The sequence below is a fragment of the Pinus tabuliformis genome, chromosome 6 (genome assembly GCF_031772625.1).
Source record: "Pinus tabuliformis cultivar Carrire ecotype Pingquan chromosome 6, CPIR1, whole genome shotgun sequence".
NCBI classification, from domain to species: domain Eukaryota; kingdom Viridiplantae; phylum Streptophyta; class Pinopsida; order Pinales; family Pinaceae; genus Pinus; species Pinus tabuliformis.
In genome coordinates, this window is record NC_142292.1 from 1,304,057,991 (window position 1) to 1,304,077,287 (window position 19,297).

The 19,297-nt window shown below is 37.5% G+C and overlaps 2 protein-coding genes across 2 annotated transcripts in view; both read left to right on the plus strand.

The window, feature by feature from the left end:
* The first annotated feature begins 818 nt into the window (after positions 1–818).
* LOC149263403 (putative calcium-binding protein CML25) lies at positions 819–1,452 on the plus strand. Its single transcript, XM_089387682.1, has one exon. The coding sequence runs from the start codon at positions 829–831 to the stop codon at positions 1,315–1,317; it is 489 nt and encodes a 162-aa protein (XP_089243808.1). The 5' UTR covers positions 819–828; the 3' UTR covers positions 1,318–1,452.
* An 8,334-nt stretch (positions 1,453–9,786) lies between these two features.
* The window catches only part of LOC149263404 (putative calcium-binding protein CML25), a 52,180-nt gene continuing 42,669 nt past the window's right edge, over positions 9,787–19,297 (plus strand). Inside the window, exon 1 of the mRNA XM_089388049.1 lies at positions 9,787–9,882. Within this exon, the coding sequence (XP_089244175.1) occupies positions 9,787–9,882 (96 nt within the window). The remainder of the gene's footprint in view (positions 9,883–19,297) is intronic.

Consider the following 19,297-nt stretch of genomic DNA (forward strand, 5'->3'; position numbering starts at 1 on the left):
TCAAAAAAGAAAAAATACACATGATAATCTTCAAAATCTAATAAAATAATACTTTAATTAAGCATAAACTAAATTGAAATGAACTAAAAACTCAAATTAATTAGATTCCAAAAATGCTTCTTTCAAAATTAAATTAAATTAAATAATCATATTCCATTGGATATGTCATTGATACTGATATCATTGGTATTTAAAATATATATACCAAAAGGATCAAAGCTGCGTCTCTTTATCAAACATTTTTGTTTTTTTAATTGTTCACCACACAAGATGGAGTATCTCATAAAGTATCGACGTTGATATCTAGTGGTAATAAATAAATATTCGGGATTCGGGTCCATGCAACCTCGATCGCTGTCTGCTGTATCTTCCATCCATCCTTACTAGGAAGGAGAGGGAGTTGAAGATGAGATCGAGGAATGGAATTTTGAGTGCTGGTCGCAAGGCGGGACCGGGAGAACGCACGGGAGGGTTCGGTTTGTTGGTTACTCATGCAGGCTCGCTTTGCTTGGTTTAATTGCAATTCGCTTCAAATCCAACATACATTTCTACTGTTCTGTTTGCCGCATACAATCATCTTGGCACATCAAACATACATTTCTACTCTTCGCATCTTGTCACATCAATCAAACATTTCTACTGTTCGCCACCCAGCATCTTGGCACATCAATAATGGCGTAAAGCATCCCAGAAATTGGTGCGCTGTCATCCTCAAGTGGCAGAGATTCGGAAAAGAGCCCTATATAACGATGCCCTTGGCTTCCACTCCTCCACACCACCTCTAGCGCCATCTCCATCTCCTTCTCGAGTCGTAGTCCAGCTGCGAGAATGGCTTCAGCTGTGCAATGTGCCGCCGTGAGCAGCCGCCGCGAGCTTGAGGACGTGTTCCGCAAGTTCGACACCAACGGCGACGGCAAAATATCCAAGTCGGAACTGAGTGCCCTGATTTCGGAGGCGGACTCCAACAAAGACGGATTCATCAACTTCGACGAGTTGGTGGAGGCCAACTCCAAGAACCTCAACGCCGCCAGTCTCATGCGAAATTCCGCTTCCGCTGTGCAATGTGCCGCCCTGCCCGGCCGCTTGGAGCTGGAGGACGTGTTCCGCAAGTTCGACACCAACGGCGACGGCAAAATATCGAAATCGGAACTGAGCGCCATCCTCAAGTGCAGCTCTAGTGAGGTGGAGATTGATGGTGTGATGAAGGACGTGGACTCCAACAAAGACGGCTTCATCAGCTTCGACGAGTTCGTGGCCGCCAACAGCAACGGCCTCAACGCCGCCCGTCTCATGCTAGGCCTCGCTTCAGCTAATTGATGCCCACGCCGCCCCATAATAAATAAATAAATAAATACTCCCCTACCTCAGCTCTCAGCGCTTAATCTATCATTATATGACGGCTGAATGCATGTACTTTCAGTTTTAAATATATGCACATATATTTAAAATAACTACAGAGTCTCTTACTCTTTTTACTTGGTTGTTGTTTTCAGCATTCTTTTACGTTTTTAGAATTTTTTTACTTTTGATCACTTAAGTTGTTGTTTTTATCATTTTTTCCACTTATTTATATTATTTTCTGTCCATCTTATTATTTTTAGAGTGAAAAAAATTTAAGAACTAGCTCACAAGGCCATTTTTAAGGATGGGTTCCAATTTGGAGAAGTCGAGTCTAAAACCTTTTGCATTGAGATATTAGACAAAGTTTTATCGGATCCAGAAAATATTAATTATTCCAAACTCCTTGAAGCTAGTATAAAATCCAAGGCCTTTCCAACAATGTAAGAAATACTTGAAATGGATTCCATCTATAGATATTATGCCAGTGAAAAAGTGACTTTCCACCTATTTTGAGAGGACACCACATCAACCTCTTTACTAATGGAAAAAGGGCTAGCCATATGGAGAATAGAAATAATACTCTATAAGGGTCCAAGTGGTAGCTATATTTGAGAGTTGGAGTCAAACATAAACCCTATTTTGCTACCGAGTTGTGTTATAACTCGGCTAGAATGAGAAAAAAGGGATTTGTTTCTAGTTGATTATATTTTATTCTATAATAGAGAAAAGTAACCAAGATTACATAGAAAAAGAGAAGAAAGGATGAAATTAGGTATAATATCTTAGCTACTTAAGGAAATTAGGTATTATAGTTTTCTTTTTCTCTTTTTGGACATGCTTGAATTTTGGATGAGAGACTTGTTTTAATGAATTTTGAAAATGAGTTTTTTCCTTTTCTTATTCTTTATGTAAGAATATTTTGACCATTCTTTACCTTTGATTTCTTAAGTAATAAACTATATAAATGGAAATCACTCTTCAAACATGTATCCAAGGTTGAAAGTTACATTTTCTATGTAGGCCTATGCAAGATTTTACATTTTTAAATAATCTAATAAGGCCAAAACTACACGCAAAAACATTTGTAGTAAAGCAATCTTAAACCTCAAGAAGGGACTTGTAAATGCAAATTTCAAAGCTAAGAAATACCCTATAATTTGTGGAATAAAAACATGCGTCATAATATAATTTTAAAACTCAAAAAGAGACTTGTTTGAAATTGCATGCAAGTAAATAAGGATGAAAATGCATAAATAAAACCATTAAAGAAATAGAATTTTTTATCATTGGAATAAGGGGTGGAATTGCATATAAAACTATGAAAAAAATAACACTTTTGGTATTTGACATGAGGACTGGAAATGCACTATGAAAATAAAGTTGTAAATTTGATTTCAAGTCAACAAAGATTTTTTTTTCAAGTTTGGAAAACAAGATTAACTTTCACCGAGCCCAATAAGATGAAATTACATTCTCAATCTTGCATGTGGGTTGTATCCTTATCTCTTGCCAATTCAACAAAAGGAAAAAGAAATTACTCTTCAATAAATATGAAACTGCATCGATCAGTATATAGAAAAGGGTTAAAAATCTTGGGAAAATACCACGGATTATCAATACCACGTGCCCAAAAAAACATAATTCACTTCATATGGCACACATTCATATGCCATTTTTTTAATTAATCAATTTAATTAATAGGGAAATAGTTGCATAATTGCATTGGAGATCAATTCCAACCTTTTACTTTTGTATATTAATAAATTCTATCTAAGTAGTTATTGCATAAAAAAAAATGGGTTCACATTAACCATTTATGTGCAAGGAAGGAAGTGTCAACTTTATTGAGTTTACAAAGACATAACTTACCACAAGATTTTAATATGATCATTCATGACAATTAAAAATAAAATTTCTTTTCAAACTAACATAAAATAAATACAATCTTAAATTCCATTTGGGGTTTAATTTCACTAATGAAATGGAATACCAATAATACTTGAAACTATCATACTATGAGATATTCAAACTATGTTTAAAAAAAGAACAAAAAATTGTACTCAAGTCATTTGAGCATTTTAACAAATTCTTGCTTGTGAGACTTTCATTCTATAACCTAATGCTATAAGACCCATCTAAAAATAAAGTCATTCAAAATCGTGAAGCATTAACTATTTAGATGATTGTGAAGTTGTGAACATCCATTCCTACTTTACACAATACAAAATCTAGTTGCATAAGTATTGCATAATAACAATGATTCAATATGGTCTTCCTTGTTGGAAGCAACAAAAGAGTAAACTATAGTTGGACCTGCAGGTCGTCCAGTTGCTGGCTGCTTGAATCACATGCCTCTTTTAATAGCAGGACCTGCATTCGCACTGGGGACCGCAAGTCTCATATTACTCTCTTCGTCCTGGCCGACTCCTCCTCAATTGCGTCAACCTGGGCTTGGAGGACGTCAATTTGTTTCTTTAGTTACTGGAGCTAAATAGGATATATGCATGCCCTTGTGTTGGCAAATAGAGACTATATCTACTCTCGCAACGGGTAGACTTGGTGATTCTTTAGAGCTAGAATGCCTGACCAGTCGTGGACCTTGCCCATTAAGGCGTATCCATCGGTGAGGGCGTCGGCTAGTGCTTGTTTCTTTGTCTCGAGCTCTCGCATCTTGCTTTAAACTGAGCGTGCATATATTTCCATAGGGTTTGGCAGCGCGGACCTTACGATCTCTATCTCCTTCTTCATTTCTTCATTTGTGGTTGCTAGGCGTATGCACGCCGTCTGTATGTGATTGTAGCAGCCTATCAAGGAGTAGGCGGACATGTCCGCTGGTGCTTTTGTGTTGGCTTCGATGACTATTGGACACATGGCTTGGAATCTCTGAGTAAGTTGATCCACTTGTGCTTGCAACCCTGTATTTTCCTCTTGCAGGCGATCCCGTTCTTCCGTTACTGTGAGCAATTGCATCGTCTACTGCTCATGCTCCTTAGCCAATTTCTCATGCAGGCCCTCGACCTTGTGGGCGGTTTGATGAAGGGATGAAAATAACTGGGCTAATGACCAGTGATAAGGTGTATCAGCCCTCATTGTGTCTGGTTTTGGAAATTGTTCTTGTAAGGGTAGGCCGCTTGCAATGGATTTATCGTAATGTGACGTGGGTGAATGCTCTTGCTGGGATGGTTGTTGTGATGGCGGGGTGAACTGTGGTGTGACTGGGGTGATACTAGGGTTTGGGGGGACTATGACCTTTATAGGTAGAGTGGTTAGGTACGGGCCAGTCCTTTCTCCCTACCAACTAGTATCCAGGCGTCTTCCAGTTAGTGGGTCTAGTCCTAGCATCGATGTTGTACTCTCAATAGGTGGCATTCCTAAGGTTGAGGTGGCACCTTCCTTCCAGCTAGTTGACTGAACTTCTGCTTCCGCAAATATTCTCCTGTGGCTGAAGGGGAAGAGCTCAGACACCATTGCGGAGGTGGACGCTGTTTGCGGGGATGACTCCCACGACTGATGTATTGCAGTGGTTGCGGTGTTGGGGATTTCCTCGACTATGGCAGTTGCGGGAATTTGGTGCTCGACCTCAACAGTGAGATCGATGACTGGGGCTGGGGTGCTAACTTTCGGCTTTTTGGTAGTCAAATTTTTGGCTTGGGGGGTGCGGATAACTCGCTTCTTTTGTGGCTTGGGCACTGGTGTCGTGGAGGGAGCCTGGGCTACACCCGCGGGAGGTGTCGTTGAGAGGGGTGGCGTTATAATGGGGAACAACATAGTTGAACCTTGAAAATGTTTGGGATATTCACCCTCACCTGGCTCGAAGCTTGTGATTGTCCTCCTTACCTCGAACATTTTCTCCTCCATTTGGAGCAGCATTGGTTGGAGTACTTCCATTGCTGCCCTTCTGCTGCTACTTTCTGCCCCCTCTCCTTCTTGGTTCTGTGGCGCCATAGCTCCGAATAGGTACCTGGGCTTCCCTTTTGTTATTTCGTAGGCCACTCCCGGCCATGACTCTACTTCTCTGCGCAAGGCCTCCTCTATCAGACTAAATCTTTGTGGCCTTAATTTAAATGTGGTGGGGTTGACACACCGTGGTCTGAGATAAGTATGTGTGTGCGAAGCCCCGAACCAGAGGTCGTCCAAGAACTCATCCAGGAGAGTCCTGGGTATTCTCTTCATGGACTTAATGGCGTCCACCATTTGTGCATACCAGCTCCTGAAGGCCGTTTCGTTGATTTCCTTGATGTTGGGATCCCCCGATGCCCTCCATGGTTCATATTTGAGTGCAATTGGCTGATCTTCAGTAATAGTTGCCATCTGCCTCTCTGGAGGTGGTCTCCACTTCCACATTTCCAGTGTCATTACAACATATCTAAACACAAATCTAGTGCTCCACCGGTAGACATCTTCGCATTCCTCAAAGAGTTCGTTGAGTACAAAGGCTACCCAGTTGTGTATCTCACCCTAGCAGCAGTGTTATGCTATTGGGACTGTGTCCAGGGTGCACTCGTTTCTCGTGAAGTGCCTCGTCGTCTTTCTTGCAATCAGGTAGGAGGCACACCGAATGTTATCCTTGTTGATTCTATCTAGTTTTTCGCATTTTCCCCCATGCTCCATCCTATAGCGGGTGTAGATGTTGTCCTCTGTGGGTTTCTTACCTCGCTTGGCCCCAGCCTGGAATGTTGTGCTGACTGCATTCACCATGTTTTCCAACCTGGTCAATCCGTAGATATCTTCGGCATGTATTGGGTATTCTCTATCCAGCCATAGGGAACCTCCATGCATCCTGCTCGCTAATAGCTTGGTACACTGCATGGCGTCCAGCTGGGTGCCGAACACAGGCATATTTCTCAATCTAAACAGCATGGACTTCTGTAGCCCTTTGAAGTCCCCCCTGATTCTGGAGGCCCTCGTGCCATCCTCCCGTTGAAATTATTCTTCATATAACTCCCTCTTCATTGCTGGGAATTGTAACCCGTTTGTGAAGTCGTTGCCGATGAGGTTCGACAAGTCGTATTTCCCATACAGGTCATCCATAACTTCGATTCTTGTATCTAGAGCGTTTTGTGGAACTGATTTGATTCTCTTAGCCATTGTTCCCCTTCTTCTGTAAACAATTTTCACTGGTGGTCTTCTGTTTCTCCTGTCCTGCTCTTGTTCTTCCGAGTGCTTCTGGAATCCTTCTAGTGTTTGAAATTATACCATTCCTTGCATTCTTCTAAGAGTTATGTTGTCGGTTCTAACTCAACATCCCTTAACTGACAAGTCTTTAATCAACTAATTACTCCAGCGGCCTTTCCATGTATTCTAGCTATCTTTTTGCCACCGTCGGCTGACTAGTATGTGCCAACTATGACGTGGGCTTGAAAAGTACAAAGTGGGCTGCATGGCGTCTTTATTTTGCTGTGATGGGCTTATTTATTAACTAATTCTATGCTTAACGGGAAATATTTTGTGACCCTACCTTGACAGTTGCCTTATTTATTACTTAATCAGGGAATAACTACTGGTACGGCGGATGGGACGGGTGTGTGTGCGGCCATCAATTTTGGAAAAAGTTTGAACCTACGTGTATTCTATTGACGGTATTTGACACACATGGCTATTGTTCCTGCCAACTAGTCCTGTGGACTCTACTAACACTACCCCCCCAACCACAAATGGGTTGCGGTATCTCTCTACTGACCGCAACCTTATTATGAAAACTAATTTATTTATTTTTATAACTTGTGGAAAGTTTTTAGGTGTGCGCCATTCACCCATCCTGGCAATAGGACTCCATCGAGTTGCATGAGTCTCACGCACCTGATTCCTTTATGTGTGAAATTATGAACGGGCCTAACCATTGCATCTGTAGTTTTCCTGGGAACTTGAGGAACTTGCTGTCATAGAGGATCACTTGGTCACTGACCCCGAACGATTTCTTCTTGATGTGCCTATCATGCCAATCCGTCTATCTTCATTGCTCGACATATTGATTGAACTCCGCCAGGAACCTTGTTTCGTCGAGCTCTAACAGCTGGCTCAATCTGTCTCGCAAGGCACTGCTATCGGTCATTCCTGTTGCCTCTGAAATGAACCTTCTGGGTAGTACAAACTCTGCTGGCACCACCAGCTCTCTACCGTATACCAACTAAAATGGAGTTTGTTTGTGGAGTCTTTTAACTGTTGTTCTATATGCCCAGAGTGTCGCTAGAATTCTTTCATCCCAGTCATCTCTGTTGGCTGATACGATTTTGGTTAGCCCTTTTTCCAGTATCTTGTTGAATGCTTCTACTGCACCGTTTGCTTGTGGATGGTACGGGCTGCTCTTGTGATGTTGTACCATAGAAGTTGTTAATAGGACCTAGATTGGCGAGTTCAGGAAGTGTGTACCTTGGTCACTTGTGAGACTCCTTGGGCATCCAAGCCTTGAGATGATGTTTTCAAAAATGAAGCGCATTGCGGTTTCTACTGTGCAGTCTTTCACTGGCACGGCTTCTACCCATATTGACAGGTACTCTGTGGTAGTAATTATGTATCGGGCTTTGGAGTGACGTGGTGGTGGGGATATTGGACCAATGAAGTCTACTGCCCATTTATCAAATATATGCACCGTATGGACCGGGTGTAGTGGTAGCTCATCACGTTGGGAAGGCCTTCCAACTCTTTGACAGAAATCGCATTCATTGGCGAATGCCTTTGAATCCTTATGTACCATAGGCCACCACAGTCCCACTTGTAGTATCTTCCTTGAAATTTCCTTACCCCCTACCTGTCCTCCCGCAACCCCTATGTGGCACTCCCATAAAATATCTTCTCTTTCGTGCTGTAGGACTCAACGTATGAGTATCTGGTCTAAACCCATTTTGTAAAGGTGTCCTACTATGAGTTGGTAATTTGTTGCTCTGACCACTAGGTTCCTTTTCTGCGTTGCGGTGTAGCCCTGTGCACAACTACCTGTTGTGAACAGAGTAGCAATTTCCTGCAGGTGGTCATGTATGGCTTCTATCCTAAACAGATCGGCATCAGGGAACCGGTCATCTATTGCTCCATCGCTCTCCCCTGTCTCTAGGTGAGAAAGGTGATCTGAGCCTACATTCAATCTGCCCCACTTAACAACTACTTCAAACGTGAACTCTTGAAACAATAATAGCCATCTGCATATCCTTCCCTCCAGTATGGGCTTGTTTACTAGGTATTTCAGTGCAGAATGGTCTGTGAAAAATTTGAATGGCACCCCCATTAGGTAGTGCCTAAACTTTTGGAGAGAGTAGACCATTGCTAGAGCTTCTCGTTCTATTGTTGTGTAATTCTTTTCCGCCGTGGAGAGCTTTCTGCTTGCGTAGTATACTGGATGATCCATATTCTCTCCTAGTTGCGCTAGGACTGCTCCTAGTGCTATTCCAGACGCATCAATATGTAAATGGAACATTTTGTTCTAGTCAGGGTACACCAATATGGGTGCACTTACTAACCATTCTTTTAGTTTGTCCAGCGTTGCTTGACAATCTGTTGTCCAAATGAATTCCTCCGTCTTCTTTAGCAGTCTCTCCATTGGGGTTGTTATGGTTGCATAGTTTCTGATGAACCTTCTGTAGTACCCCGTATGGCCTAGAGTTTCTCTTAGTTGCTTTATGTTGCAGGGTGGTTCCATGTGGATGATGGTTGTTATTTTGGTAGGGTCAATGCAAAATCCATCTTTGCAAACAATATGGCCTAGCAGGGTTCCAAAGGGAACCGCGAAAATGAACTTCTTCAAATTTAAAGAGATCTGCAATTGTCTACATCTTTCGAACGTTACTCTCAATAGACTGGTATGATTTTTCAGCAGGTTATACACTATCTAGTCGTCCATGTAGACTTCTAGGAACTTATGAATATAGTCTCGGAAAGCTGCTATTACAATCCTTGAAAAGCCTGTTAACGCATTCTTTAATCCGAATGGAATTACATTGTATGCGTACGACCCCCACTCCATCGTGAATGTTTTTTCTTTTTATCTTCTTTAGCTATTCAGACCTGGTGGTAGCCCGAGAAGCCATCTATGAACGAGTAAGCCTCATTCCCCGCAACATTGTCTAGGACTTCGTCACTAAAGGGTGTGGGGAACGGGTCATGCATGCATGCATTGTTCAGGCTCCTATAGTCAACGCATACTCTAATGTCGGTCGCATCCTTCTTGTTTTGAATCACTATAGGGATTCTTGTTTTGAATTACTGTTCGCCACCCAACATCTTGGCACATCAATAATTGCGTAAAGCATCCCAGAAATTGGTGCGCTGTCATCCAAAACTAAAGGACATGTGGCAGAGATTCTGAAAATAGCCCTATATAACGATGCCCTTGGCTTCCACTCCTCCTCACCACCTCTAGCACCATCTCCATCTCCTTCTCAAGTCGTAGTATTATCCTATTTGCTTCCCTTCACCATCACCTAGTTCAGCTGCGAGAATGGCTTCAGCTGTGCAATGTGCCGCCGTGAGCTTGAGGATGTGTTCCGCAAGTTCGACACCAACGACGACGGAAAAATATCCAAGTCGGAACTAAGTGCTCTAATTTCGGAGGCGGAGATAAAAATGCGTATATAAAACCATTAAAGAAATATAATTTTTTATAATTGACATAAGGGGTGGAATTGCATAGAAAACTATGAAAAAAATAACATTTTTGGTATTTGACATGAGGACTCGAAATACACTCTCAAAAGAAAGTTGTACATTTGATTTCAAGTCAATAAATATATATTTTTTTCTTAAATTACATTCTCAAGATTAAATTACACCACGCCCAATAAGATGAAATTACATTCTCAATCTTGCATGTGGATTGTATCCTTATCTATGGCCCATAGACAATTCAACAAAAAGAAAAAGAGATTACTCTTCAATAAATATGAAATTGCATCCATCAATATATAGAAAAGGGTTAAAAATGTTGGGCAAATGCCATGGATTATCAATACCACATGCCCAAAAAACCATAATTCACTTCATATGGTACTTGTTCATATGCCATTTTTTTTAACTAGTAATTGCACCACATGTTGCAAAGGAAACACCGTAAGGTTATAGCATATGGAATAATAGCATAGGTGAAAAATGATGTGATATGTTATGTGATCTAGATGTTGCCTAGTTTGAAATGGTTTCCTTTGCAAAATAAATTACTTGCTAAGAATAGGTAATAAATAAATTTAAATTAATGAAATTTAAAATGTAAAGTTTGAACTTTGAAATTATTAATTGAATCTTTGCAAATATGAAATTTACAACAAATTGCTTATTCGACGTCGCAATTGTCCTTGAACTACTATATCATAGCCATCTAATCTGACAAATCTCTTATACATCTTCAAAAATTTTATGGCCACATGTACACTTGGATCTGGCATATCCTTGATCCTTCACACACATCTAAAGAATCCAAAGAATTCAGCCATAGTCTCACTATAGTAGTCAAAGTTACCAGAGTAAAACAATGTAATGCTCCCTCTTGTAGGAAGTGGGTGGTGGAGCATATTGTTCAATATCCTTGATCCTTCGCACACATCTAAAGATTCCAAAGAATCCAGCCATAGTCTCACTATAGTAGTCAAAGTTACGAGAGTAAAACAATGTAATGCCGCCTCCTGTATGCAGTGGGTGGTGGAGCATATTGTTCAATATGTTATCAATAAAACCCCATGATGTACATGAGATTTAATTCCTTACATGGTATCTCATGTATCCTCTCTTCCTCATGTTCTAATAGGTTGAAGATTTTTGTCATTGCAGCCTCAACACCAAAGCTCCCAAGGCTCCTAGACTATTTGTATCCTCTCTCCTTCAAACATCAAATACTTGAGCTTCATGGTGATGGGTAAACTAACAAACCACTTTGATTTACAACCATGTGAATATGACAGGGCAGACTAACAAACCACTTTGATTTACAACCATGAATATGATAGGCCTAATTCCCGAGTCCAAACATTTGGCCTTGAGTTATACTCAAAGAGGCTAAATTTAGAAGCAATTCTCCCATATGCATTCCTACAAGTTCAAAAAACCCTATCTTAAATTCAAAAAACCTTACCTTATGGCACTGCAACCTATGAGATGAAGAGCCACAAGTGTCATAATTAAAATTACATTTATTTTCTCCATTCCTCTTTTAGATTCTTGACAACAACAATTCCATTGGTTCAAAATTGTAAATCTTGGAAAAAATGTTATCCTTTCCTCTTTTAGATTCTAGACAACAATAATTCTATCAATTAAAAATTGCAAATCTTGGCAGATACTATTAGCTGGATTTCGTTGATGGAAAAAACCAAAAATGTAGAATGTTATCCAACATTTAAACATTTTGACTCAGTCAAATTGAATAAAAATAAAACGAATAATTATAATAATCCAAAGTTATAGATGGATCTAAGGTTGTCTATTCTCAAACTATATATTATATTATTTTATTATAATCTAATTAAAAATATAAGAAAGATGTTTATAAAAAAATAAGAGACAAAATTAAACTAATAATGTAGAGACAAGTATGGAAACATTATAATTATCGATGCTCATAATCTCCTTCTTTCCTCCTTAACAACGTCAATTTTTATGATATCCTCAAATATTAAATCAATGCAACATGTAAAGAAAAAAATAATATGGGTTGTCTCTTCATTATCAATTTGTTAAGAACCACATAATCATCACCTTAGTAGTTATGTCTTGAAGAACAATGCTCCACACCTATCTCTTTGTTGGATTTATCCAACAAATTACGAAAAATGGAGCATCCTCAAATTTTTTTATTAACAAATCAACACTTAAAAAGTGAAGATCAATATCTGAGGTAAATATAAGTGATTATACAAACACTATCGCTAAATTAGATGTATATTGGATAGTTATGTTTCAGATTTTAGATGTCACAACATATAAATTTTTCAGTGTCTTAAAGATGCAAAGACAAGTCAAGCTCCACAACTTTTATATTAAAAATGGTCTTGTTTCAATGAAAAACTCATTGTAGATTGGTGCAATTATCATGACAAAAAATCAATATGGATCACTCTCTTGTCTCTGCATGGCCTTAAAACCTCTTGGCTTCTACATCAAAGTACACAATAAATAGATTCACAGTGAACCTCAACCTATAAGGTAGTTTCCTACCTAAATTATGAGGTATGTTATAGTGAAAATCTTTCATAGTGCCCGATGATGTAAGCTCATTGTGACCTAAGTTCTTGCAAAAAGGTTATCAACCAACAAACAAGATTTCATTACAGATAATTTTTTCCATGACTTCCAAAATCCATTATATTAACCTCTAATGCAAATTAAATATTATGTTTCTCACCAAATCAATATGAGTCACTCTCTTAGCTCTCCATGGCCTTCAAACCTCTTCTCTTCTTCATCAAAGTACATAATGAGATAAATATCCTAAGCCATTGAAGCACATTCATACCAATATTCTCGACAAGATGCAAAAAGGATTCAATTTCTGAAGGCATTACACAACTTGGAGCCATCCAATCCACTATAACCCCAGTAGTGAAACCACTATGAGGGGCCATTTTATGGGGCTTCTCAAACGATGCAAAAGAATGTATACCTGATTGAAAGAGAACCCATTCCATGTGGAAGCAATCACTTCACGATCTTAACAAGTATTTAAGTGCCCCACACACATTGTATGTATATATTCAACCACAATTCTCTATTTTTTCATATAGTTCTCCAAAAGGTTAATGTTATTGAAACCCTGTGAGCTTTACTCATGTTTTAATAGGTTGAAGATTATTTTTGTCATTGCGGGCCTCAACACCAAAGCTCCCATGGCTCCTAGTCTATTTGTATCTTCTCTTCCTCATGTTCTAATAAGTTGAAGATTTTTTTCATTGCAGGCCTCAACAGCAAAGCTCCCAAGGCTCCTAGTCTATTTGTATCCTCTCCCCTTCAAACATCAAATACTTGAGCTTCATGGTGATGGGTAAACTAACAAACCACTTGGATTTACAACCATGTGAATATGGCAAGGTAAACTAGCAAACCACTTTGATTTACAACCATGAATATGATAGGCCTAATTCCTGAGTCCAAACATTTGGCCTTGAGTTCCACTCAAAGAGGCTAACTTTAGAAGCAATTCTCCCATATGCATTCCTACAAATTCAAAAAACCCTATCTTAAATTCAAAAAACCTTATCTTAAGGCACTGCAAAGTATGAGATGAAGAGCCACAAATGTCATAATTAAAATTATATTTGTTTTCTCCATTCCTCTTTTAGATTCTTGGCAACAACAATTCTATCAATTCAAAATTGCAAATATGGATTTAGTTGATGGAAAAAACCAAAAATGTAAAATGTTATCCATTCCTATTTTATATTCTTGACAACAACAATTCTATCAATTCAAAATTGCAAATCTTGGATTTAGCTGGATTTCGTTGATGGAAAAAACCAAAAATCTAGAATGTTATCCAACATTTAAACATTTTGACTCGGTCAAATTGCATAAAATTAAAACAAAATAAAACAAATAATTATAAAAATCCAAAGTTAAAGATGGATATAAGGTTGGTTATTCTCAAATTATATATTAGATTATTTTATTATAATATAATAAAAAATATAAGAAAAATGTTTATAAAAAATAAAGAGACAAAATTAAACTAATAATGTAGAGACAGGTATGGAAACATCATAATTAACACGACATCCATGGTGAACATTAATAATCTTTATCCTAAGACTTCAAGAGAATTTAAGAGAATGCAAAGAGATTAATAATAATTATTAAGTTGTTATTACTTCTAATACACCTTATTAGTAATGAGTGGAACACTACCTTGAATGTAAAACAAAATTTTATTCTTAATGCAAGTTCCATATTAATAATGACCTATGTGTTTTTATATTAGAATATTTTATAACTTTTATAATATAATTATAATTTTAGAATTGAAGTTTAAATTTTAGATTTATTTTTTTAATTAAAAATGAATAATATAATATGACAAGCCTAATTAGTTGAGTCCAAACATTTGGCCTTGAGTTCCACTTAAAGAGGCTAACTTAAGAAACAATTCTCTCATATGCATTCCTACAAATTCAAAAAATCCTATACTACAAGCTATGGGGTACACTGATATAAGAGCCACAATTGTCATAATTAAAGATTTCTCCATCCCTTTTTTAGATTCTTGACAACAACAATTCATGATCACCCATCACTCATAAAGCACATAAAAACAATTAACATTTTTTATATATATAATATAAAATTATATTTCAACTTATTTCTTAAAAATAACCAAATTATATAAACTACTCAACTTAAAACCACTCTTTAAAGGGTAAATACTTTTATAATTAAAAACATCCCAATCCTTTTCTTCCATAACACCATTAAGTTTAGTGATCCCTCATTAACGTGTTAATGTAACCTGCCACTGCTGGCCACTTATTCATCTAACCGATGCCAAAATAAATAAAATACGAAAGTCTTCATTGAAAATAAATTCTAAATTATTTGAAATGATTGAAATATGAATTTTCTAATATTCTCTGGTAATCCATTCCTCCAAAAATAGTCTTTGGAACAACAATGAGATGATAATTTTTATGCTAAGTGGATTACATAATATATATGATTTATGGTATATTTATTTGTTCAGCAACGCTTGATAAAATTTCTGTTTTGAGCCGCTGGCCATATTTCTGGCCATATTTTCATGGAGATTGGGAATAAATTAAGTCGAGTTGAAACCAAATCATGACATGATATTAATGTGTGAGAAACTAATTGTGGAGTTTGTGGTGAAGAAATTCTAAAGTGAAACAAAATCATGAAAAATATTACAAGTTTTGTTAATTCTCTGGTAGTATGCTTACATATAGAATCGGTAAAAAATAGAACCCCATGAGTAATGTGTGTTACGACTCCGCAATCGTTAGTGCGCTGTCAAGTTAAAAACCATAGAAGATAAAGAACACAAAAATATGTAGTTTCAAATTATTTAATATTAATCTCATTAATTATGAAAATCCACAAAAGCAGGGTTAACCAGTTTGTCTGGGCCAAAAGCACTTAACTAGTGTAAAATTTCCTTGCAAACCAGTGGACGCCGCACTAAAAAGAAACATTATCGACATTAGTCGCAAGGCTTGGCTGAATGGTATTTAAGCAGAACAGGGTTCCTTAAGAACCGAAAAGGAAGTTAACCTCGATTTCCTTGAAGCCGGAGAACAAAGAATTTAAACCTTGTGACTGATATTAAGAAACCCCAATCAACAGACATGCATCTGATAGCTGAAGAGAGAAAAAAAATGAGTTATAAACAAATTTGAAAGTTGTGGTACTCACGGAGTGTGAGCGAAGCAGTAGCAGGTGCAGGCATAACTCAAGAGCTAAATTCACTTAGGGTTTTCAACACTGATAATAGAGATTGCACCGAAGAGAACAGGTTGCAATTGAAGCAACTTCAGGGCAGAGGGAAGTGGGTGGTTACACCTTAGTTGTACTGCCTCCATCTGAACCTTGATATGAGGAGTTCGGTTTAATAACAGTTTTTTCCAACTACCAACTACTTTACTCTATTGAACGGCTAAAAATTTTCTAATCGTCTAACATTTAATCCAATGACACATAAAGATGAGAAGTGGCAGAGAGGAAAGTGTTTTTCAGAGGGAAACGCGTTACGACATAATTAATCAATTTAATTAAAAGGGAAAAACGTTGTAGCATTGGAGATAAATTCCAACCTTTTGTTTTTGTATAGTAATATGAATATTCCATAATATTCAGTGGAGGTTAAATCTCTACCACCCTCCTAATAATTACTGATAATTAAAATAAAACCCTAAAAGCGCCATTCCAAAATAGACAAGTCTATCCACTTAATTATTGCATCAAAAACAAAATGGGTTAACATTAACCATTTTCTACCATCCTCCTAATAATTACTGATAATTAGAATAAAACCCTAAAAGCTCCATTCCAAAATAGACAAGTCTATCCACTTAATTATTGCATCAAAAACAAAATGGGTTCCCATTAACCATTTATGTGCAACGAAGGAAGTGTCAGTTTTATTGAGTTTACAAAGAGATAACATACCACAAGATTTGAATATGATTATTCATGCCAATTCAAAATAAAGTTGTTTTTCAAAATAAATACAAGCTTAAATGGCATATGGGGTTTAATTTCACTACTGAAATGGAAGACAAGTAATACTTCAAACTATCATACTATGGGATCTTCAATCTATGTTAAAAAACAAATAATAAAAAATGTACTCAAGTCACTTGCACATTTTAAGAATTTTTTTTCTTATGAGAGTCTCAGTCTATAACCTAGTGCTAGAAAATCCATCTAGAAATATAGTCATTCGAAATCCTAAAGCATTAACTATTTAGATGATTGCAAAGTTGTGAGCATCCATTGGTACTTCGCACCATACAAAATATAGTTTCATAAGTATTGCATAATAACAATGTCTCATTATGGTCTTCCTTGTTGGAAGAAACATAAGAGTAAACTATACAATTCACTATGGGAACCCAATGATATTAGGAAATATATAACTATAATGCCAAACTAGTATTCCATAATATTAGTGCTTTAGTATAGTCTTCCTTGTTAGAAGAATCAAAAGAGAGAACTATACAATTTAGTATGGGAAGCCAATGATATCAAGGAAGATATAACTATAATTCCCAAATACTTGCCTAAAATATTGCTACCATTCCATGCCCATTTCCCCATTAAATGAAAGTAGTTTCGCATAAATTAACTCAAAGCTTCCATCTTTGCAGATGGATTTAGTTCTTAAAACATCATTTTCTTTTCTATTACTTGAACCTGCGTTAACTTATTGAGAAATCACCATAAAGCCATGAAAACCTGCAAGCAATTGACCTTAGTTTGTAGGAGTAGATATGTCTATATTTTTAAAGAAGTAGTAGGGTATTAAACTCTCTTGTTTTATCATCAATTTAGAGAAAATAATAATGGTCTCTTAAAAGGTAAATCCTCTATTATTTTCTTCAAACTAAATGAAAAAATGAAAATTCTCATAAGACAAGTGAATACAATAATTCCTCCATTTAAATTTAGAGAAAACGAGAGACCTATTTAATTAATAAGCCACTTACATTTAGTATCTCTTACTCAACATAGAATATCCTTTCAAATTAAGAAAAACAATAAAATTACCTACAAGAAGAACCAATTTCTTTATGAATTTTAATTTCAATTAGTCTTGCTAACAACTTCATAGTCTAGGGGTAATCATATCCATTGTATTTTACTCAATTTCTTTCCATTCCCCCCGTTTGGAATAGAACACCTTGGAGGCATCATTTCACTCATTTGACCTCTTCCAACAACTAAGTTATACCTATTATTTTAACTTCTTTCGCTCAAATCTCAAACTTGAATAAATTAGATAAAAGTTTCCTACTAATTTCAATGGAATTTATAGATGAATATGATGAAAGAGACGGAATGGTCATACCTCACAGGATCCTATAGAACCCCTGATATCTTATTAAGAAAATAATAAAATTTCTTCATAGAAATAAAAGAGATGGTGGTAGGAAGTGGTACCTCTAGTATCCTGTATAAATTATTTCCCAAAGAAATAATAACAGCGTGAGGCCTAGACTCATACACAACATGACACTTCCACAAGTATGGTTGGCCAAATAATACATCAAAAACTTCAGGAGGAGAAACATCACATAGTACCTCATATGTGAAGAGCTTGATGTTGTAGGGAAGGTGACACTGTTGGGTGATGCAGAGATCTCATCCTTGGTGAAGCCACCCCATGGTGTACGACTGTGGGTGTGGTGTGGTTGGTATGCCCAACCGCTTCACGAACACTGCTAAAATTCAGTTATTTTGGCTTTTGTTGTCGACAATGAACTATAGCAGAGAACTCTTCACCCGCATATGGGAGTGGAAGAAATTCTCCCCCTCTTATGGATCTTCAGGCTCAATCTTCTCAATCTTTATGGTGGAAATAGTGGCACTGGCCTCCGCATCAATAATCTACTTCCCTTTGTCATTACCCTTGTCGAGTTCTGACTTAGATTTAGAACATGCATTTGATTAAGAAGCCTTTAGCTCGACTACTAATGACTGCCTGGCTCGAAACTCACTTGTGTTGTGAGTGGGCTTCTTGTGGCACTCACACCACTTATCTGTATCCTTATTTTTTTTTGTGGTGTTTTTATTTTCTTGCAGCTTTGGCAATTTTTCTTGGGTCGCCTCACCTTGGCTTTATCCTTTGTTCTACGGTTTGGGGGCACCTTTCCCTTTCTTCAAATTTGCAGATCCAAAGCCTTTCTTCTTCTATTTAAATTTTTGCTCGATCTTGACATCATATCAATAAGGAGGGCCAAGCGAGGAGATGTCCAGGAACTCCATCTCATCTTGGATTTACTGGTGTAGACAACCGCAATACTTGACTACCAAATTCTTCTCAGAATCCTTGATACCAAACTTCATGTGAAGGGTATGAAAAATATTTTTGAACTTCGGCACGTCTTGGTCCGTTCCCTGTTGCAACGTGGTCGACTTTATGCATTTATATTCATAGCCCTTGATAGGGCAATATTGTTCCTTGATGGGGTCTCGAAAATAATTCCAATTGGGTGCAATTGAAAACAGTGAGGGTTCCCTCTTATCCTTTTGTTCATAGTCAGTTTCCCACTAGTCCTTTACATGGGGGGTGACTTTGAGAAGTGAAAAAGTAATATTTTCCCGATTGGAAAATTCATGACCTGAAAAATATCCTTCCAACCGATTTAACCATCTATCTATGACGTCTGCATCTTTATGGCCTTCAAGTATGGGTATGTCAAATTTGACTTGTACCTTATAGGGAGTGATGTCTCTAGAATGGCTACTGGATGAATATGTATTGCCTGTGGGTAGCCACAGAAAAATCCTGACAAAGTTATCCATCATCCCATTC